This window comes from Vanessa cardui, chromosome 11 (genome assembly GCF_905220365.1).
Source record: "Vanessa cardui chromosome 11, ilVanCard2.1, whole genome shotgun sequence".
In the NCBI taxonomy this organism is placed as follows: domain Eukaryota; kingdom Metazoa; phylum Arthropoda; class Insecta; order Lepidoptera; family Nymphalidae; genus Vanessa; species Vanessa cardui.
Window position 1 is genome coordinate 2,519,233 of NC_061133.1, and position 23,680 is coordinate 2,542,912.

The following is a 23,680-nucleotide window of genomic DNA, read 5'->3' on the forward strand; positions in this document are numbered from 1 at the left end:
TTTTTAATTGAACTTGATAACAAGCATTCTTGCATTACAGAAGTCACAACTTTATATGATAATTATATTATTAGGGCTAATAGTAAAAAAATACTTTTCCTACTAGTTAGATATTCTTTTCACTGTTATGGCTTAACATTTTATTAATTTTTTAATATATTCATATTGTTCCATACATTTTATTCACTTTACAGATTTTAATTTTGAGCGAGAGGGACTTGAATAAATAAAACACAAACATGTGTAGAGTAATTACTTTAATAGAATCAACAGTATGAAAAACAAAAATAATATTACGTCAAATACATAATTTATTTGATCATAAAGAACAGTTTCATACAGATAATATCATATATAACATAATATAAAACAATTTGTGATAAAGATCTCTTAACAAATATCTCAAAAAAAGTTATGATTATATACGTATTTCTTTCGGACTTTACGTACAAAAAATGTAACTCGTGATTTATTGTGACCGTAGAAAACACTTATTATAATGTGTATATTAGTCGGTTTCAAATTGAACTTGACCTTTTTACAGATGAAAGTGGCCCGCCACAAACATTTGCTGTATAAAATAATTGTGCAAACGTGTAAACAGTATCAAATCCCTTTTATGAGAAGTTTATAATCGAAATTGTGCCTCTATCATATTACATACTAATCGACTTTATTGGAAATTCATTTATATTATTTAATATAACAATAGATAAGTTGTTAATAAGCCTCTATTTTAGAGCCAATTTTTAATTAATATTAGAGTTCATACTCAAATTTTGACAAAATATTATTTTTTATTTGAAGAATACACTCGAACCTCTAACAGCTACTAAGTTTTGCTCATGACAAGAAATGTCTTAAATATCTAAAAGCCAATTATTTTGAATAAATTCTATGTGTTAATTTCGATGCATGATTTGATTTTTTATTCATGCATTTTAAAATGGCAGTGTGTGATATGACGCAAAATATATTTAATAATATTTTTCTTTTAAAAGTAACGACACTGTAGTCGTAGATAATATTCTTTTTTTGTATATTTTCTATTTAATCAAAGTAATTATTCCTCCTTTAGTCAAATATGAAATGACAAAATACGTCTTTCATAAATCTCGTCAGTATCTCCTCATTGTATCATCAAATCGAAATAACCTCCAAAATCCACTATTCCGTTTAATTTAGCTCTTCGTAATTCAGAACTCGGAACGTAGGATACATAGTCAGCGCGGGGGGCGGTGGGGAGGGAGTTGGGGGCGCCACAACGACGGCCGGTGGTCGGAGCCCCGGCGCCGCTAGTTGCTAATCATCTACCAATTCCCATAGCATGAGAGCAGCGTCAGATCCACCAGAAGTCACCATGCAACGATCATTAAACAGAAAGCGAGCAGAGTAAATCGATCCCGAGTAAACTTTTGCTTCATTGTACTCTGCCTTTGGACTAGCACATGGATACCTAAAAATATTTATGTCAATATGAATACACGTATTACTGTTTGAAACAAGTTAGTTGGTGAAGCAAGTAATGTCAAACTCAATGGAAATTATGTAAGACACCACGGTTGGTGGCTTTTGTGCCAGTATTTGTGGACGAAGGAGTTTACTTTGTAAAATATTAAAAATATATTTAAAACAATCGTCTTACCTAAATAGGCGTAAATATCCATCAGAATCACCACTTATAAGAAGATCATGGGCAGAAGAACGACTAGCAGTTGTTATAAGTGATGTCATAGGATAAAAGCGGTTGTTCCACATACCTGTTTTGATAAAATATGTATTAAAAAAAATTATACATTTTTTTAAATATAACTTGTTATAGCTTTACGAAACACTTACCCGACACTAAAAATCCAACTGTTGAATTATAAGTGAACCATTTTACGTCTTTCATTGCTATAGGACTTTTCTCTGGTGACAGTGCTTTTATGTCCCCTAAAAATATATGTTATATCCAATTAATAATAGTTGTAATGTAATGTAGTCATTCCTGTGTTGGTCAGGTATAGCTATTGATTACACACGTTAACAGGCTGTGGTCAACTGTGCAGGACATTACAGTGCTTAAGTGAGAGTAAATACCAATGAGGTTCTTTATTTTCATAATCCCGCAAGCAGATGAAAAGGCGGTCTGACACAATCTGAGAGAGTTCAGGTGCAAAATCAAAGATTTTCAGTTTTTTTCAATTCATGATAGTGTTAACACTGGCAGTGTTTTCACTTTTAGGTTCTGAGAATTTTATTGACCCGATCTGGTTTGAATACAGAACTTATAAGCTGCTTTAAGGGGAATATTTATATAATTAGTAGTCGCACGCGGCTTCGCTTAAAATTTAGGGTGTTGGTTGTCATTGTTATGCAAAAAAGTAGCCTGTGTCCTTTTTTAGAGTTCTAGTTAGCTTTATACCAAATATCATTAATTTCGGTTCAGCAGTTTGATCGTGAAAGAGCGACAGACAGATAGAGTTACTTTCACATTTATTATTAAGATTAATTATTATAGATTGTATAAAAATATTGTATACTCACAGAATGACAGATCATAATCAGCAGTAACAGTTTGCAAATAGCTTCCATCAAGACTCCAATCTAGTTGGACCAGTGGTTGAGCACCGCGAATCTTATTCGATTTCTTATAAGAAAAACCGTCACGTGATACACGAAACAAGTAAATGCTTCCATTTTGTGATCCAATAGCAAGTAAATCGCCAGCTACAAAAAAAAAATAAAAAAATGCAGATTCGGAAAAACTTTACGGCAAATAAAAATTTATTTAGAATGTTACCTGAATTATATTGCAAACAATTTAAGGGCGAGCCGCATACTCTTAAAGTTGCGACGTGAGCGCCAGCTTCAGCATTTAATATTACTAAATGCCCCTCGGTACTACCTGCAGCTAGAGCTCCACCTCCAGGATGCCACGCTAAGGATACGCATTCATATCCAACCTAGAGAAAAATTATATACTTAATATAAATCGAACGAAATGATTATGGGCTTTGGCTATTCCGGATGAGAACAGCGAAGTGTCATCCCTGCTGAATTTGTGTTAATATCAGGCAGTATCATGATCAGATCATTGTAAATAGAAAAACACCGTGAGTAAATCTGCATGCTGTTGATAACAACTAACTATTGTTCGAAGCAACTTGAAGCAAATTTTATGCCCAGTATAAATGAGAAGAAACGCAAAATTTAATGTTATTTTTATGCTACTTACCTGCGTAGCAAATATCAATTTATGGCCTTTCCAAAGAGCGATGTTTTTGTCGTGACCAGCAGTTGCAAACATTTCGTCATCGGGATGAACGGCTACTCCCATCAGATGCTTATGGTGTCCAAATATTACCTAAAAAAATCATGATAATTTATTTTGACCGTCTATTGAACTCAAAATTAATGAGTGGTTTTTTACATTTTATTACATACTTGATTGAAGCGTCGCTGTAAAGAACCTTCCATTATATTATTCTTAGTCGTACCAATGTATAAATTACCGTCGTTTCTTCCAGGTCTCTGTGGGTAAATACTACGAATTCCACCTGCTGATTCAGGTAACTGAAATAATAGAATTAGTTTTTGTTATAGACATAAATTTAAGTAATTTAGAATTGAATAATTGGTTTAAAATCTGATGAACTTAAAAAATGATTTTAGTAACATGCAATACCTTTGTTTCTGTTATCCTTTTATAATTTTGCAAAGAATCCCAAGCTGCAATTTTTCTGTCCTTTTCCCCGCCCGATATTAAGGTGCCTTCTGATAGCATCACTAACGAACTAATGCCTTTTATGTGTGCCTAAAAGTAAAAGAACTGCATATTAAAATTTTCTTTAATTTTTTATATGTATTTGTATATTTTAGATGCCTTTTACCTCGAACTCCATCCTGACGAAATACGCTCCATCACTATCAACGCTATAAATGGTTATAAATCCGTCACTGTCTGCGGTCACTACATCACCGTCCTGTTCAAACTGTAAAGCCGTTACTTGTGTGCGAGCAGGCTGAAAATGAATCGATAAATTAAAACCGATAAAAAGTAAATACACATCACTATTAGTAATGCATGACATTAATCTTTATATGTGACTGTGAATGCAGTGATTGAATTTAGATATGTACCGGTTTTATAATGTCTGTTCGTTCAAAGAATCCATCTTTTCGTCTGTTCCAAAATGCAAGATGCCCTTTACCATGTGTAATCAGCAAATTGTCATCGAGAGGATGAAAAGCGGCTCCAGTCAGTTCCTCTTGTAGCGTCTGAAATAATATTAAATGAAGCTTAACAAAATACAAAGCTTAATACATATATAGTTTAAATAAATATCTTAATAGCTTATTTAGAACTATTCCTAGAAATTTCAAATCCTACGATAGGGTTTATTTTAATTTCATTTCATTGTAAACAGCATGTCACTCGTTTACATATGGCACCAAAATTATGAATCCTTTTTTAAATAACACGTTTAAAGTCAAATAGTAAACATAGTTCAGTAAAAATCGGAGTTCGACGAAAATGATTTACTTTAATTCGTTTTTCATTTATTTTTCTCATACAGCGAGAGAGCATTACGCTCTTATTTTTTATTATATTCGATTTTTTTTCCTCTGTCTTAAATTAATTCTTTCTTTGTTCAATTACAACAATTTTGTGAATCGCAATTAAGAATCCTCTTTATTTTTCTGCACATATATGCACTCTTCAAAATAAGACTATAATCCATTTTTTATGTGTAACTATCGTCACATAATTATCGAAACGGCTTACGCTATTAATATATAAGGTGTAATAATATTATGAGTAATATGAAGACAAACAAATAATTTTTAAAATAGACACACACAATCTCAGACTGTGGCTTAAATACAAAGGTAAAGTTTGTGCCAATCTCAACTTTCACTGTTTTATTTGGTTGCTAAGCAATCATTCTATGTAAACTGAGATCTTTTATTCGTTAATCAAATTTGAGTTGTACTGTCATTAATATAGAAACTAAAATTGAATTTCGTAATGACATGTTTTCGTAGCGCTCATGTAGTTCCCCTACTTCACGTAGCGGCATCGTAGCGAACGTCGTAGTGGGCGTGTCATTTATAGGTATAATGAGCTCCGGCACTTATGTATGACAAAGACTATAAAACTTAATTGTCCTTTTGTTTTCGAAGTAAAATTATAATGAGGTATTGCAGTTAATTTTAAAACCTTAATACATTTGTATTTTATAAATTGAATTGTTAAATATTCGGAAGAATAGACTTACAACTATCTTCCTCATAGTGGTAGGAATATGTGAATTTTGAACATAACAAATTTATTATTTAATTATGAATATTGTTTTACTTACATACAATTGCTCTTCCTCATATCTGTTACTAAGTTATAACTTTGCTAATGTGTAATATAACTTCATAAATAATACCTCAAAAGAAAGAGGGATAATCAAGCATATTTTTAGAAAGTATTGAACCAAAAAATATTATCTCCTTTTTTATTAATTAATGTGAAATCAACTCAATAGAATTTAGTTTGATAGATTTCACGCACTTAAAATGACTGTATTTTTTTTTCTTAGAACGTACATTATTGATAATTCCTTTCCGAAGATTGGTTGAACATTAATTTAGTAAAATAAAATCAAACTTTGACTAGTTTTTTTATATTAAGCTAGCTGTTTTAAAAAAAGTGCAGATTTTTGGGTCTTTTTAAAAAAAATCTTCAAATCTTATTAGAAAAAAATAGGCAGACTTTGTCTATGACAACCTTGGCCTAAATAGTTTTGAATTGCCTATACTAGCTTCTCCTTAAAGCTTTACCATCTTTAAGTCACCTGTATATGGATAACGTCAGCTTTCAGCGTTAAGAATGAGTTTCGGAGTGCAATCAGTACTTTGGCGATCTTCCCTCGTTCTATTTTTGGAGACGTGAAATATTCGTGGGAGACCCAAACGATTAGGGAGCAAACGACTCTATTATGCAAAGAATTTAAGTTTAAATTTGAAAAAAAAGAAACTGTTTTACTTGAAGCGTGCTTGCAAAATAAGGATAACCTAGTAAATTTTAATTTGATTTCAGTATCAGTTGAACATGTTGTTTTATGAGTAGAATAACATTAAATTTTAGTTATTTGACGTAAGCGAACTTACCGCAACTTTGCCAAGTAAATGTCCCCATTGCCACTGCCAAACCGATAAAATACTTTCACGGCCAGCGTCTACCGCTAACACGTAGCTACCACCGTTCTGAAAAAATAATCACGTTCGGAAAAACAATAATTATTATCCACCTCTACATCTCAATCTACAATTTTATAGTATCCTATATATTACTTAAGAACAAACAATATTTAATTAAGAAAGTTAAATTAAAAACAAATGAAAAATAAATTCATATAATACGTTTTTTAAAGTTTTCATTATTTTATGTCTTTGACATTGAAAAATAAGAAAAAGTGTACAATGCTCTGCAGAAGTGAAGTAACGAATTAGTCCTTTGGCGCTTGGTACGCGTAAAACATCCAAATTGATTGACATTGAAAGAATTTATAATTAAATAAAAACATAGAATCTCGTTTACACAATAAACATATTTATCTTATCGTTATAATTTATGTATATCAACGAAGTAACGAGGAAGTAGAGAGCGCGCTTCATTGCTGGCTTAAGAGGTGTCATATCGTTTCCCGTCAGGCTTTCCTTTGGCGGATCAATAAATGTTTTCTCACCAGTTGCGAAAACGCCACGGCTGACACGCCGGCCTCGAACTCCGCCATACCAAACACGTGCAGCGTCTGCAGCGTGTCTGTGCTCCAGATGCGCACGTGCGCCTGCGCGCGCCGCCCGCGACCCGCGCGCTGTCCGCTCGCTACTAACTCCCGCGAGGGATGAAGTTCCATGCTACAGATTGGAATTTATTTCATTAAATCATTCAAGTCATTCATTCAATCATTACAGTCAAGATTTTTTCAAATCGAACAAGTCTAAAAAACATTAAGGTGAGTATATAATCGGATCTCAACTTTGAGGTTTTTGTATGTTACTACAAATGACATTATTTTATGATGAAATGATTATGATAGGTATATAATAATTAACTTCTTTTTTTAAATCATGGATATTATTTTAAATAATGATTACATGTAAAGTAAAGTAAAGTAACAGCCTGTAAATTCCCACTGCTGGGCTAAAGGCCTCCTCTCCCTTTGAGGAGAAGGTTTGGAACATATTCCACCACGCTGTTCCAATGCGGGTTGGTGGAATACACATGTGGCAGAATTTCTATGAAATTTGTCACATGCAGGTTTCCTCACGATGTTTTCCTTCACCGCTGAGCACGAGATGAATTATAAAGAGAAATTAAGCACATGAATCAGCGGTGCTCGCCTGGGTTTGAACCCGAAATCATTGGCCATCTCAGCTCAGCATGATTACATGGACGATACAAAATTAAGATGTATTTTTTATTATTCCAATTTAGCCCTTAAATACTTCTTCACGGTACTTATTGTATAAATTAAATGAGAGAAATAGAATTTCGGTTTAAGCTAATTATACCTAAAGTCCTTACCATTGAATATCTTCAGTATGTCCTATATAGTGTCTTTGAGATTCTTCGTCTCGATCGTACATAACTGCAACCGCGGCGACGTAGTACAACAGCTCTCCGGTCGGTAAAACCCATAAATTGCGTCGAGAATCTGCACCGCGGTAGCCGTACCTATTATGAATAATACGGTCTCTTGTGTATGTATTGCTTAATAAAAATAATATAATTAACTTATGACATACTGTTTCGAGTTAGAGTTAGATTTTTTGTTTACTGTAGGTACTGAGCTGACTCAGATTCAGTACAATAAACTGATTGATAAAAATAATCTTTCATTTAAGTCAATTAAGTCTACTAAGTCATTATATATTTCAGGTATACAAAAATATATATAATTATAAGTAGTATTGTTATGTATGGTCGAGTTCTTTTGAAATATTTAAAGCTAAATATATTAAGAAATTAATTTAATATATTACATTAAAGAGGGTTTAACCTCTTTCTATACCACATTGGTATGTATTTCACCTTAGAGGTAGAATATCAAAAAATACTCAAATACATATCCTAATATTTATAATCTGTAGCCTAAAAGTAAAGTTTCTTGTCTTTCGTTTAAAAAAATACGGATTTCCATATAAACAATCAATCCTTATTTCATCCCTTTGTAGGTAAGGTATGTTTCATATTCCTCGCTAGTCCAAATTGTTTGGGACAGCGTGGGAAAAACTACTTTAATAAGGCTCGGCTTACTAGTAGATCACATTAATTTTACTTACACCCATTCGAGTTGCATTTTCTTTTCTGGGGGCGTATTGTCGATTGGGGCATGATGGATAGGCGGGTAGAATGTTCGTCGTAATCCACGAATCGTCACCCTGATGGGTTCCTCTTTCAGTACTTCTAAAAGGGTGTAATCTGAAGACGTAATTTTACATCATACATATATACAAAATATCTGTAGCGATATATTTAAGTGTTATATGAAAACAAATACCTGAGTTACGGATAATTTCTCCCTCTGGGGCATAAAGGACTCTGGGACGGCTTTTGCTTCTCGCACGCCGTCCTCTCGTGTCCTCAGATACTGGCAGTGCAGCTACGTTCCCTCTTGAACGTGATCTAGGGCGAAATCGAAATACGTTTTAGGGCATCATTTTATTTTAATCTCGTTTATAGATCGTCTCGTTCATCTCTGTCGTTATTCCGTACTTAATGAATGGGGTCGTCTTAGAAAAAAATATATTATTATTAATATATTGCATTCTGACAATAATTGCACTCGTGTCATTATAATAATACATTGAGTGTATCTGTGTAATATTTAAGTTACGTATAAAATTATACAATCTTTTACAAAAAAAATAGGTATATTATGATTTGTTAATTGTTATTAAAATTAAAATCATTTTGATTTTATGAAATTCCACAATTTCAAACAATTGCATTTGTATATTTTTAATATAAATTGATAAATACCTTCGTATTGGTGATTCTATTGGCAGTGGAGCACTTATTCCCGGGCTTAGAGCGGATGGTACCATTGCTGTACCTAAATAAAATGTCTCTACGTCGGCGAATTCATTGCGTAGCTGAGAAAAACTCCTAACCTGGTTAACAAAAAATGACTCGAATCAAATATTTTTACATTATATTAATTTTGAAATAAACTACAAGCTCAGAAAAAACGACGCATGCGATATAAGGACCACATATATGTATGTGGGAGGTATCCGGCCCGACGGGACATTATACGAAATCTAAGCTTCTAAGTCAATAGCCAAATTATTATTAAACACATCAATTATATGCCATTCTAAAATTTCCTAAGTTAAGAGCTATACGATTGCACAAACGTTGTGTTCCATTACCTCTTGTCCAGTAATTGTGTACATTCGTTTTGCTCCGCTCATTTTCAAAACTTGCCCTAAATCTTCTAAAACTTCCTCGAATGGTTGTGTCGTGCGAAGATTGAGCAAAACACGACACTAAAAACAATATGTAATTAATTAATTTACATGGAATTGTTACATTGCGGAACGGGGTAATAATAATAGCTTTCAATATCGCATAAAGCTAAAATACCTAAAGCCACGCTAGTTTCAAAACTCAAGGACTGTTTTATTGAAAATGTCTTATTAAAACACATACGAATTTCGAGGAAAACGATTCTGGTGCCACAGTTATTATGGCACTCGGTGGACTACTGATAACGGTGTGGATTAAAAGAATAAAAGTGAAATTCAAATTTAATTGTTTCGTGCTACATTACGATTTAACGTGTCAAGCGATAAAGTATCCTTTGAATTGCTAATAAAATTTTACGAAGCAAACGACTAGTTTATTCAAATGAACTGTTTATTAAATAACGAACAATGAAAATTTACAAATGATCTGCATGCATTTTTAAAAGTTCAACATTTTTATCTTTTTAAATCATTAACGGTTAATTTATAAGCAAAAGTATACGATAAAAGGTATAATGTATGAAACAGCCACAAAAATATGTTCAGTGTGACAAAGCTTCCATAGTAAGTGAAACAAAAAACATTAAATTTGTCTATGTGTGTATAAATGTATAGAGGTTGTACGTATTTGTGAACTTTATTTCTTACTGTAATGTTAATGTAGCTTTTAAATTTGGTTACAAATTATTTAAATTATAAAAAAAGAATCAATGTTTTTATAAATCTTATGAATTAATTTTACCTGAATAGAATGATCCATGTTGTTTATGATCCGAATGACTCTTCCACTGGTAGATTTGCCGCCACCACCGGGGGGTGGGGCATCAGATTCAGCGACGGATTGCTTGCGTGTACCAGCGCGGGACCAGCCGCTCGTCCCGGTCGCCGTCCCGCCGTACCACATACCGTTTTTCTTCCCGTAACTGGCAGCCTGCATACATAAGACACATATATATAAACTATAATATAAATCATATACGTCATTAACGTCAGAAAATAAATATTTTATATACAATAAGTTTTGAATAGACTCATAGGGTATACTGCTTAAAATATGATTTTTTTTTAATATTTATAAAGTAAATAACATAAGATGCCAATCTTTAAGTATCAAGTTGTAAGGTTGTCTTTTTTAAGGTTCTATATTGCTTGACGGAATATTTTTGAGATTTAATTAACTGTATTCGATATGATAAAATAATAATCGTACAGTATAGACCCAAGTTACGTCCCTGACACGATTTCGTATATGCTGACCGTGCAAGCAATACGAGCCTTAATTGTTAAATTTGCAAAGCGTAAATCATCTGTCAAATAAAATTTATTTATAAACGACATAAATTGTTTACGTCCACTTTCTATTTATAAGTTTATAAAAAAGTCATATCAAACATTCTTTATTCATAAACATTATAATTGTTTTGAACAAGTTTTATTATTTTTAAATCAAAATTATTTTAACCAAATATTTGAGACACAGCTTCTTAATTTACAAGCATTAATTTTTTTTTTGGCATATAATCTCCGTCCATGGATATATTTGAAAATTTTATAGTTAATACACGAAGAATTTCGCTAACCTAGTCGAAGACGATGAATATTTTTTTTTATTTCTTGTAAATACCGTGCCTTTTAACCTAGTTTACTTATGATGGCCGATTTCATGCGAAGTATTACATTACTAGCGTGAAATAAATGCTAAGTTACCTGCGTCGCTAACGAAAGAATTTATGAAGAAAACATTGTGTGATTAATGTTGTTTTGCTTTTATTTCTTAAGAACTTTTTATTGTTTCTTTACACATTTACTTCGATAAGAAAGGGCTCTGATATTTTAAACGAAATACTATAAGTTTATTAACATATATTATGGAGTTTTTAAACAAATATAACTTACCATATTATCTGTGATATGCAAATTGACTGCGCTTTTAGCGTAGTACCGAATTCTTATTCGCGATATTTTGCAAAAATTCAACCGACTTGAGCAACTGACGAGTAACCACTGACGATGGTAAACAATACCGCCACGATAACGGTCGAATTATGCTGACGTCCTTGGCCGATGGTACTGACCGTTCGCCAAGGACGAATCTTATCGTCGTATGCGTGTAATTAGAACATACAATCACTGCGGCCTTCGGAGCCCTTCGCATTCGGCGTTACTAAGATTTAGGTAACTAAGGTAAATTTCTTGTGAAATGTTGATGTTCGACTTATTCACGTGTAAATGAAGAGAAAATTTGTCGCGGACGAGGTCACGTCAGAAATTGCTGCATAGCAAGCGAACCGCGCGCTGCGGTGTTTTGTGGGTTTAAATCGAATGAAAATGTTTTTGATTTGTCTTTCTGTAATGATTTCTTTGTATTGCACAATGTAAGGCAAAAGTTGTATTCGTTAAAACTTATAGGTACTTTTCTATTAAGTAAATGAATTGTTTGTATGTATATTTATAATTCTCAGGAAAACTCGCTATTAACACATATAAATATTACAATTTACAGTCAGCAAAACACACGCAAGTATTTTAATATGTATAAAGAAACATTAGATTATGATAAAACAAAACAAGCATGTAAAATATTCGTTAATTGCTTTAGTAATTAAGCGTGGAATATTTTGTTTTAGTAAGTAGATTAGTGATATGTAAGCTTTACATATTATAATATTTTTTTAAAAGTTATTTTCTTTCCACCAGTGTGACAAATAGATTTATATGCTATTTTGACGAAGAAGGTTTTTATGGTTCAAAATCAAATATCATGTTATGTTATATTGTAATAAATTTATCGCTGCAGCGTAGAAAGTCTATTTAATATTCCAATTTCAAACTTCGAAAATTCGGTGGAAAGGTAAAATAGACTAAAAAGTCTAAATGTAAAGTAAACATACTTGACTGTACACTATACAGCAACGATATATAATACTCGAATATGCTTTTGTGTTTAGGTATGCAATAAATAACTACTGTTGTCATTTTTGTTGCGTATTCGAATAAATGTTTTACTTGGTGGTAGGGCTTTGTGCACTTGGTGGAAGGGCTTGGTGGAAGGGCCCGCCTGGGTAGGTACCACCCACTCATCAGATATTCTACCGCTAAGCAACAGTACGCAGTATTGTTGTGTTCCGGTTTGAAAGATGCGTGAGACAGTGTAACTACAGGCATAAGGGACATAGCATCTTAGTTGTTAGACGATGTGAGGAATAGTTAATATTTCTTACAGCGTCATTGTCTATGGGTGATGGTGACCAGTTACCATCAGGTGGCCCATATGCTCGTCCGCCAACCTATTCCATAAAAAAAAGAAAATATTGCTGTTCGCAAAAAATAGGGTAACATCTAGGGTAGACTGCTAGTTTAAAAATACTTATTTAAATATATATGAGGTGCAGTTCTACGGGATCGCAAGGACTTTATAACTTCTGCTCTTAACAGAAAAGATTATCGATTTGCAAGGGAAATATTATAAGCTGATTTATATTCAGCGAAGAAAATATCAATATAACGATTCTATCGTATATGTGATTGATATATTTTTTTATTAGAGTTAATAAATCAACTAGTCAGTATACTCACAGGAGGCTCTGGTGTGTAAACTGGCAGTGATATGACAGTGAAAGGGAATTCCTCGTCGCTGTCCAACATCGAGCTAGCTGGCGAGCACCAGCGGCTTCGGCGCGGGCGCCACACTTTTGTGTCTTACTTTTCGAACAGTGTTATTTAAAAGTTAGATATAAAACCCAGTTCACACTTTTTTATTAAATTTTATATATTGCAAATTCAAAATTTTTTTATATATTTTTCTGTCTATTAGTAAACTATTAATTTATGGATACAATTATATGTTTATTTTCTAAAAATCTGTGAAATTCGATAAATTTCTTTGATTATATTCATTGAATAAATATATACTATTATATTATTTATCAATGAGAAGGTACAAACACGTTTGTGTAGTCTGTAAATGTCAGTAGCGTTCGTCACCTTTACTCTAGTTCAAGAACCTAAGTGCAGACTCGCGGCGCTCTAAGTTAATCACGAGTGGATTAATTTAAAGGACTTTTTCTTAACTTGTTAAACTTTTAGTCGCGAATGTCTCATAGGTATTAGATGGCAGGTCAAGAAATCCTGGAATCAAAAGCCGGTTCGGGCAAACAAAAGGTTAAGTAACAGTGCGTTATTAGATTTTTATAGAGTTTTTCAGTATCAACTCGAACGTTCAAATTTGACAGCTATATATATATATATATATATATATATATATAGCTTGTTATACGAGCTCTTTTTTGGATATAATAATGGCGTAAGTACTTTGAATTACAGGTACCTGTTTGAAGTACCGGTCCTGTGAATTTGCCATCCCATCGGATTATGAGCGTGAGATAATTATAAGTGTAGGTGAGTTTCCACACAAAAACATGTATTTGGATGATAAAATATTATCTTATAGCCGTGGCTGTAATCGGTACAATTTTTATATATCAAATAGTACTTAGAGACAATGATAGCGATACTTTACTCTTGCTATTATGGTTTACAAATCTCTTTATAAATGCGTCGTTCAGTATTACATCCTAGGGTTTGATTAAAGGTCCCTACATTAGGAATTATAAATGTAATTTAGATAAATAATAGCTTAACTATATATTTTCTATACAAAAAACTTTACGTATGTTTGTAGCTGATTTTGTCCAAGGCGGTTGAAGAGATTTCAATGATTTTTATGAGTGTACTTAAGTGCATCCCTGGATGGTTTAGATTGGACCAGATAGGTCGATATTGGGAAGTTAAAACAATTCATGTCATCTGGACAAAGCTGGCTTGTAATAATATAATTAATAATTGATTTATTTTAGCGCCTAATGATATAATGTGTTCAAAAATTCCTATCGGTTAATAAATATCACTTATCGTTTTTCAGAATTAAGCAGGTGCTTTAACATAAGCTGGCTATGAAGGCGACTGTGATTGTTTACGCTTATACATATGCGGTAGTGACGTCGGTCCAGCCATCCGGTGCATCGCGGACATTTGCATACAAAGTGTAAACCTTACGATACTTGATTTGAACAGAAAATTACGGGTGCTCGCCGTTTGTTCTACCTTGGGGTCGCCTTGAGAGATTAACTGCGGCCGTGTAGATTTTATATTATCTAATAAATTTGAAATATAATCGTATGGGTTATTATATTTGACCTACCGATAAATAGGTCACAAATTTTAACTAACTTAAATGTTTTTTCAATCGCTTATTTCATTTGATAGAAATCTGGCTACTTTTGAGTTAATTATATAAAGTAAAAAGTAGTTTTATTAATACGTGTATGTGAGATACTTGATAACAATTGAACTGAACATCAAAACTTATTTAAAAGTTCAGAGACGCACCAGTTTTGTCTTGGTAATGAAAAATAAATATAATTATGTAATTTTTGATTTAAGTATAAAACACATAACGTATATTTTAATACATATGTGTTAAAAATGTCTGTACTGTATCATGAATGCGAAAGTGACTGTTGTGTCTGTTTGTTTGTTAGACTTATACGATTCAACAACTTAACCGGATTTGATGAAATTTGATATAGCTACTTTTTATACCTAACACAATTTTCTACTACTACTTTTTATACCTAACACATTTTTTTTTCTTTATTTTAAAATTTTCGTTAATTAGTTATGCAATTTCTTAAAAAGTAATGAACCGGATTTAGATGCAACCGAATTTAAATCCGCAGTAATGATGGTAGATTAACTAATATTCGTAGCAGTGGGATATACGGGCTCTTCGTTACGTTTGTATTGTGCTGTTTAACTTGGTGTTAAGGCAGGCCTGAGCGAATGTCAACCACTCATCAGATACTCTTAAGAGCCAGAGCAACTAAAAGCACAAGAGAGATACCATTTTAGTTTCCATGCCTGGTGGCGCATTGGCAATTGGCTATGGGGCGTTGGTAACCAATCACCGTCGGTGACACATTTCTCGTTAACCGAATACATAGAAAACAAAATAAAAAATACAGTTTTCACTGGGTTTAAAACTAAAGCCCTAGGGACTTTAGTAGCCATATCTTTTAATGCTGGAGAACCCGAAAAATAATGTTTTGTTGTCAATATTTAATAGATGTATGATATAGAAAAACACCGATATTAATAAAATTAAGTTTGATTGTACGTTTTTGTACTCATTTAGTTGTCGTTTATTTTATTACTATACATCCATCGTTTGTATTGGTGTGTTTCTTATTAAGACTGTGTGACTACATACACAAGGGATATGAGCTAACTATCCATATTTGACAGGCATAGTTCATATATTTGACAGAACCAAGGTGTACAATCAATTACGATCAGGTTTGTTCATTTTTATTTTGCCAGCTAGGTTGATGGGCATATGGGCCGTTAAATGGAAAATGGTCACCACCACCTACAGACCTTGGAACTGTAGGAAATATTACCTATTGCTTACATCACCAATGCGTCACCAACAATTTAAACTAAGATGTTATATATTCTGTGTCACACAATAATTCTAAGTATTGCTGTTTGGCAAGAATATCTGCCATCGTACTTACACAGACGAGCCTGCACAGCACACAAAGCCCTATCAAGAAGTAACTTCTCGTAAGGAATTAAAAAAAAACTAATTCTCTATAAATAAGCAATATTATTAACTTTTTATCAACGCCTTTCGTCAATTTCATACGCATTCAACCAGCGACACGTTATATGTAACAAAGAAAATATATTTTTGCGATATATTTAACGTTATAAGGGCTTCTAGGGCTGTCGACGGTAAATATCGTATTTCACACGCGACGAATGTTTCACTCAGTCACGTAACTACATGTACTCTTTATGATATAATATTGAGAAAATATAATAACCATGAATGATGTGCTTTCATATATTATTATATTCTTTGAATAATTACAACTATTTTTAAAATCTACATTTACGTGTAATAAATAAAATATATTTTATTTATAAACTAAGAACGTTGTTTGTAATTACATTGTGATATATTTTATTTATATAAATTACAGTGTATCAGTTTTAAATGATTCACTTTGTGAATAAATATGTTAATCCTTTTTAATACGACATTTGCTTTTAATTGCAATTTTTCGGTGTATGTATTTTTGTGTACTTGGTAATATAAACTATTTATGAATATAACTATTTACTTTACATTATATTTAAATATTTACGTTGACTATTGACTCGATATTATAACGGGAGAAAGCAAATTTAATAATACGTTAAAATTTAGTACTGAGAAACCATAAAAGGTATAATGTAAAAAAATATTATATATTGTTTGATAAGAGTCCTACACAATCCGTGAATATTATATGTTTTTATGGATATCACTGTCACTTTATCGGCACTTTCACTGAATATGTTTAATTGTATAATATATGTAAAAACGATTTCAGAGATACGTCGTTGTTACAAGCCGCCATATAGGGTACTAGACCCAACTACAACAGCTGATGAATCCGCACCAACAAAACAAAGCTCTACTTACACATTACAAAACGACCTAACAGTTTTAAGTATAAGCTTAGAAATAACCTTTGTTGATAGGGAATAGAGTACAAATTAAAACGATAAATATATGCGCTTAGCACGGTTGGATTTCAACGACTATTTAGATTTGAATACCGCTTTGGCGCGGCAGGGGCTGGTCGGCGACCAAGGTCACTCTCGGCTTGTCCACGCAACCCTTAACCGAACATTATGGTACAAAGCCGATATATATCGAGACCCTACTACACAATTAAGACTTTTATGGGGGTCTCACGTGTTCAAAATATTAAGGAAAAGCTTTCGAGCGACACGCGACTCGATAAGCTAATTCAGGATTACGCATTTAAAATTATAAGTGAAATTAGGCGAAGGTTGGAACGAGGAACCTTGATCTCATTCCAGACTGGTTAGTTATTAATTGATTATAACAATCGAATGTAGTTATTTCACCATATTTACTTGCCTGACCAAATCCAGTTTGGATCGTGTGTCAGTGCAGTGATTTGTAACACTGCAAGAAAAGCGATTTTCAAAACCCGCCACCAGGTGTCGAACTTAATCTTTCTAGAGATTTTATTTGCTGATGGTAACATTTCCGCCGAAATACAAACATTTTTGTTTGTGCATACGGTATTGATGGATGCGTTTTTTTTTAACAAGATTTTAAGCCATCGCTTAAACTTACACGACATTGACATATCGGAATGACTACATCTTGTCGCTGAAAAGGCTCGGTCAAGATGGATAGAACACTGTATGCTATCTTACCTGACACACAGAGCGTATAACTAATTATTGTTATAAATGATATGAACATTTATTCACTTCTAGAATATAATACTACTTATACAATACTTACTGTAGTCGCATTTAAATGTTTATAATCTAACAAAAAGCATTTGAATTTTAATAATAACATAGTATTAATAATTTGGAACAAATCTAAAAAGGTTTTACTCCATAATGAAAGTAATTTTTCGAATAATAATTAATAATTGTCACTTCAAATGTAAGTATTTCTTAATATTTTGTGAAAATAACGAATGTATATATTTGTAGATCATATAAACGATAAAGTCGATAGTTTAAACGTTCACAAACTTCCTTGTAATTTCGCAATATCATGCACTAGCCTTTAAACACTATCCGATGCTTGACCTATATCCCTAATTTCGACACCCGTCGATAGAATGCTCTATAGAAAAGTGCAACTTATGCATTTTCATGCGATCCTAACACGTAAGTATTGTTTTGTTTTTGAACTTGGATTTTCTTTTATTTAATATATTATTTATTACCGTTCTAGTATAGTGTATTGGAATGACAATAGGCTATTTGACTTTTTTTTAAAATCCATTTTATATTATTTAGTAGAGGTTAAGGGACCCAGTAAAAGTTGATTTTTTTATTTCTAGTTCATATTTTAAGAAAAATATCATATTAAAAATTCCATATTTAAATAACGCGCTAAAACGATACTTGGACAATATGGCGCTGCAATAGGGTCAGTGACGTCACTTTGCTGTATTTTAATCTGTGGTACATATAATAGAAAAGCAAGGTTTACAAGAAAGTGACTTCATCATAAGCCCGACCAATAAATTAAAATAAATTAAGTATTATTTTCAAGTTTCGTTAGTAAATAACCATTTTTAAACTCATAATATACACTGATTACAATAATTCACGATTTATTTTTCGCATTGTCAAATAGCCTATTTTTTTTATTAGATTCGATGTCATTGATCGAATTGTCAACAGCCAACAATATCAGTCGTCAATAGCCAAATCTTTTTCGATTATAGATAATAAATGAAATAGCTCAATTTGTAAAAATTACGATTCAACTATTCACCTGAAATATTTATTATGTTAGAAAATGTAAAATGTAATAATAATTAATAATCTGACTAAGATGATTTCATCTGTTCAATAATCAAACTTATTTTCAAGGTTATATGGGAGATCGATATGATAAGACCGCGTTTGTGGATCATTTTCTTTCCATATGGGGTTAGTCTGATATGATCTAGTGAGTAATCTGTGCTTTAATCGACTAGTAATAAAACTTTATTAGTCTCTGTTTTAACTTTTTGTTATATGAAACAAATATCAAAATCAATCAAAACAGAAATTTAACGTTTACCCTTTTTTAAATTCGTAAAGTCGTCTCTGATTTTTCAATGTGAATCGATATATATACGATATATGTATTATGTTGTATATGCATACAAAATATTAAATATATATTCTGCCAGTAACTGTGACGTTTGCTAACCCTCGGTACCGTCATATACATGCAACTTCTGTTCTGACAGATCCTTGAAAACGTTCAAGAACATTGAATCGTAAAGTTCTGAGAATCGTTAAGGAACGTTTGTGTGTCAAAGGATATTACAAAACTAATGAATGTTTAGACGATTGCACACCTTGAAATGGAAATGATTACTTCCAGGCTGTTTCAAATAAAAACATATTTTCTTTAATTGTTACGAAACATGCTTATAACGGAGAACGACGGCAGAAGTCAAATTTATAATATGAATAAAGATAGTTTTAGGAGGAAATCACTATCACTACACAGTATAAATTAAAGTCGCTTTTTCTGTCCCTATGTATGCTTAAATCTTTAAAACTACGCAACGGATTATGATGCAGTTTTTTTTAATAGATAGAGTGATTCAAGAAGAAGGTTTTTGTATATAATACATGAAAAATATAGTAAAAGAAATACTGATAATTTCAGAAGTTTCTAATGTGATGTCGTAAATAAATAAAGTCTATATAGTATGTATTTAGTATCAGCATTACACCCGTGCGACGTCGGGGCGTGTCGTTAGTTGTAACATAAATGAAAAAAAAATATTTTAGTGTAATAGTGTATGTACCAAATTTAGTGTGGCAAAAACTGCAAGAAAATGTTAGTAAACTTAATAAGGGTAAGTTTTCGAAATGACTTTACAAAACTTCACGCGATCGTTAAGACGCCGCATTTTTGTTTTAGCGATATTTCATAGCTTATTAGGTCTAATAAATTCTCACCGAAAACTGATAAAAGCAATTTTACTTAAGAGTTTGATATTGAAACATGAATATCGATTTTATTTTATATTTTTTAGAATTAGATTATAATTTTTATAAATATCAGTGAATGATACTTATACGATTTGAAAGATCTTTTGATTCTTTCTTAAGCAAACAATAACAAAAAGAACACATTTTTTTCTTATTTTAAACGTAAAATAAACAAATTACCTCCAAACATTCGGAATTATTTTAAGTTACATGATACAAAACATCATGTGCTACAAAGTGCTACGGTGCTACACAGTGCGTCACTTCTACGTCTACGACGTCCGATGCTACGACATGCTAGCAAAATGTATGTAATTTAATGTTTTATTATTATTTTTAATGTTGTCATTAATATAATGTTATTCATAATTTTGATATAAAAATGTAGATTGATAATTTTTTTCTGCGTATGTATGTCTTTTAGCGTATTTTTAAAATGGAACTTATCAATTCCCAACTCGCTCAAAACAATTCTTTAATTTGTCTATCCATATGATAAAATAATAATACGTTGAATATTTTGCAATAAATTTGTATGTTTGTTTTTAAAGGAAACGACTTGTAAAAGCTTTGCTATATTGAGACAGCGCTGCCAACCAAAACAAGTGACGAATTTCTAATTCCAAATCATTAGCGAAAGATTTGAATAAAGTTAATTGGGTCGACTCATAAGATAATAATTCCGATAAGAATACCTATTATCTTTTACCAAAATCAGTGATACATACATACATACTATAAAAATAAACACAGATAGTTTCGTTATCCACTTTATAATATTTGGTTGGATTTTCCTTTTTTTTACGGAATAAGTTGGCGGACGATCATATGGGCTACACAGTGGTAAGTGGTCACCATCACCCATAGACAATGACTCTGTAAGAAATATTAATATTCCTTACATTGTCAATGCGCCACTAACCTTGGGAACTAAGATGCTATGTCCCTTGTGCCTGAAGTTACACTGTCTCACTCACCCTTCAAACCGGAACACAACAATACTGAGTACTATTGTTTAGCGGTAGAATATCTGTTTAGTAGGTTACCACCTAACCTAACCTACCCAGGCGGGCTTGCACAAAGCCCTACCACCAAGAAAGCCAACCACTTATTTATGAATAGACACTGTCTAGATTTATTTAAACTTTATTAAAATAGAAGTAGTACTTATAATTTTTATTACAGATTATAAGTACCTATATATAGATATCTCATAATTGTTATTTATTTGGTAATAAAAAAATAAGGGTCAATTAAATGTGTATCCAATTAAATATATAATTAACATGAACAAATGAATACAATAAATAAACTTAGAAATTAAGTAATTTTGGTAATTATTGTATGATGTAGAACCTTAAAGATTTCGCGATTGCGTGAATACGCCTTCACTCACTCAATGTAAAAACTACAAAAACCTAGAAAACAAACGACCTGCGGTGACCGCCCTCTCTGTTTACTTATTCATATATTCAAGCTTTCCTCGATAACGCTTATGACAGATTATAATTCTGCAGAGGTATAATTGAGTAACGCCATTAGTTGCGTCGAAGATGTTAGTGTTACGAAGGAAAATCTACTTTAGTCATTAATTTTAAAAGCCATATATAAACACTAACCTCATTTTTTCATTAACCATTTTTTACCTAGAGGGAAAAATTCTACCACACTTACAAGTTATCCTAATCAATGTTTGAGTTAATTAGTGAATGTAAGGAAAACTATCACTATATAAAACCTTCTCTAAAACGTTTTGCATCTTCAGATATAAATTTATGTATATTGGTTTAGTATTCTTTGCTAGGTAGTACAAAACTAATGTTTAATTGATTAATATAGATTTATATATTATATATTTATATATTAACCTTTACAGGTTATTATTACCCGAACTATGAATATTAATTTACTATGAATGTTGTAATCAAAAGCACTACTAATAAGCTTTAGAATAGTAGGATTTCTCGTTGATAAAAATTCTTAAAGAAAATGTTTCTGTGGTCAGTGGTTTTTTTTATAAATTACGTATAAAGTTATGCGTTGAACTGCCTTGGTGCATATTAAGTGCAAGGTGGTGCATTGCCCTCGGCTCGATGTCGTTGCCAAGTTTGCTCTATGTACCACGTAAGCCGTTCAATTGTAAAGAATATTGCGTTAATAAACCCACGTTGTATTCAAAACGATAGAAATGATTATTCTTATTGCCTTAACAGTATAATTCTTAGCTTTCAGTTATTTAAATAATCTATAATACGATCAACAAATTTTCCAAGTCGGCAACATCGAAACTAGTTTCACTTAAGCTACTTTAAATAACCAAACAGTCCGCATAATTGTTCGTATAATTTCCTGTTCCATGGAAAATAATATACTTATGGTTGGGTGGTATTCGTTAACAATTAGTGACTTGAGTAAAGTTTGGTGCGCAATCAAAATGCAAATGTCGGAGACGGTGCGTGGTTGTTATCCTGTGACCCACATCACAAGGACGCGGCCTCGGCAGGCTATCGTTTACCTAAATACCATCTGTCAAAATTATTAACATTGTACACTTTTATTATTTAACCGCGTACACTTAATTATTTTTAACGAAATTTTTGGATTTACTTCATGTGACGTATATAGGTACTTGTACAAGTATATGTATGTAAATCTTGGATTAAACAAATAAACGTAACCCATATTAAAAGTCACGCACATAAGGATCGTTACGTAGCAAAATACATTAAATTAAATAACTGTTATTAAACCAATTTGGTGATTGCGATTTAAGAAGCTCTGTCATTGCGAAATATGTAAGTGTTAATACCATATTTATAAAATATATTAATTAAAATTTACCTTAAAAGTCTTATAGGATGAAACGACGTATGACGCTCCGTCCTCCAATTCTTCGAGCCTATACTTCCTATCACCATCCATTCCGAAGATGAATCTCGCTCCTCTGGGGAGCTCCAACCTCTCCGATAGTCTATCGAGTAACGCGTCCATAGATACCAAGTCTCTGCCCAACTTAAATCGAAACTCGACACCAGGATGGAATGGATCTCCATTTCTATAAAAAGTGACCCGCCTCGCCTTCCAGTAGTTTAGGTTTGCATAGCGACTTGTCGGTTCCGGTCTCACCGGGCGAACCGTGGCTTCCGAACCTTCGGAGATGTCATCTTGTCTCTGAGGCGGTGATGCTGGACGGGAGGGTCGCCATTCAGTTGACTTTTCATCATCGGAAGGTGGTTGCTGGTCCTGTTCGGCCGTAGGTACCGGTTCTGGAGCCGGAGCCGGTTCTGCGGCAACCTGAGGACGGAGATTTTGACGCGGTCTAGTTACTCGACGCGACATCACGCGGGACCTCTCGGCCGTCGACTGGACGCCTCGCGTTGCGCCTACTTCGTTTATCAACTGATAGATACTACGCATGTGATGGATAAATTTCATTCATGAAACTTTATAATAATTGTACCCACGTCGCTTCTTTGCTATATAACGCATAGTGTAGGAGCTTTAAATACTTTAATATTCTACTAATACCAAAATATTCCTTATTGAAGTAAGCTCATGA

At 32.5% G+C, this 23,680-nt stretch overlaps 1 protein-coding gene across 1 annotated transcript; it reads right to left on the bottom strand.

The window, feature by feature from the left end:
• Positions 1–266: 266 nt before the first annotated feature.
• Positions 267–23,465, bottom strand: LOC124533922 (echinoderm microtubule-associated protein-like CG42247). The gene is made up of 19 exons (XM_047109511.1): positions 22,963–23,465; positions 10,256–10,444; positions 9,418–9,534; positions 9,026–9,156; positions 8,544–8,668; positions 8,326–8,464; positions 7,568–7,717; positions 6,726–6,897; positions 6,148–6,243; positions 4,126–4,263; positions 3,876–4,007; positions 3,671–3,799; positions 3,430–3,558; positions 3,221–3,349; positions 2,786–2,948; positions 2,530–2,712; positions 1,840–1,935; positions 1,646–1,760; positions 267–1,456 (listed from the first exon to the last, which is right to left on the bottom strand). Exons 1-19 carry the CDS (start codon positions 23,458–23,460, stop codon positions 1,303–1,305), a joined length of 2,985 nt encoding a protein of 994 aa, XP_046965467.1. The 5' UTR covers positions 23,461–23,465; the 3' UTR covers positions 267–1,302.
• Positions 23,466–23,680: the final 215 nt, after the last annotated feature.

Excerpts from the sequence above, each read along its gene's own strand:
- LOC124533922 (XM_047109511.1), bottom strand. The coding sequence starts at position 23,460 with ATGTCGCGTCGAGTAACTAGACCGCGTCAAAATCTCCGTCCTCAGGTT. Across the intron at positions 6,244-6,725 it reads CCGTGGCGTTTTCGCAACTG|AACGGTGGTAGCTACGTGTT; the intron begins GTGAGAAAACAT and ends TTATTTTTTCAG. Across the intron at positions 4,008-4,125 it reads GAACAGACATTATAAAACCG|CCTGCTCGCACACAAGTAAC; the intron begins GTACATATCTAA and ends ATTCATTTTCAG.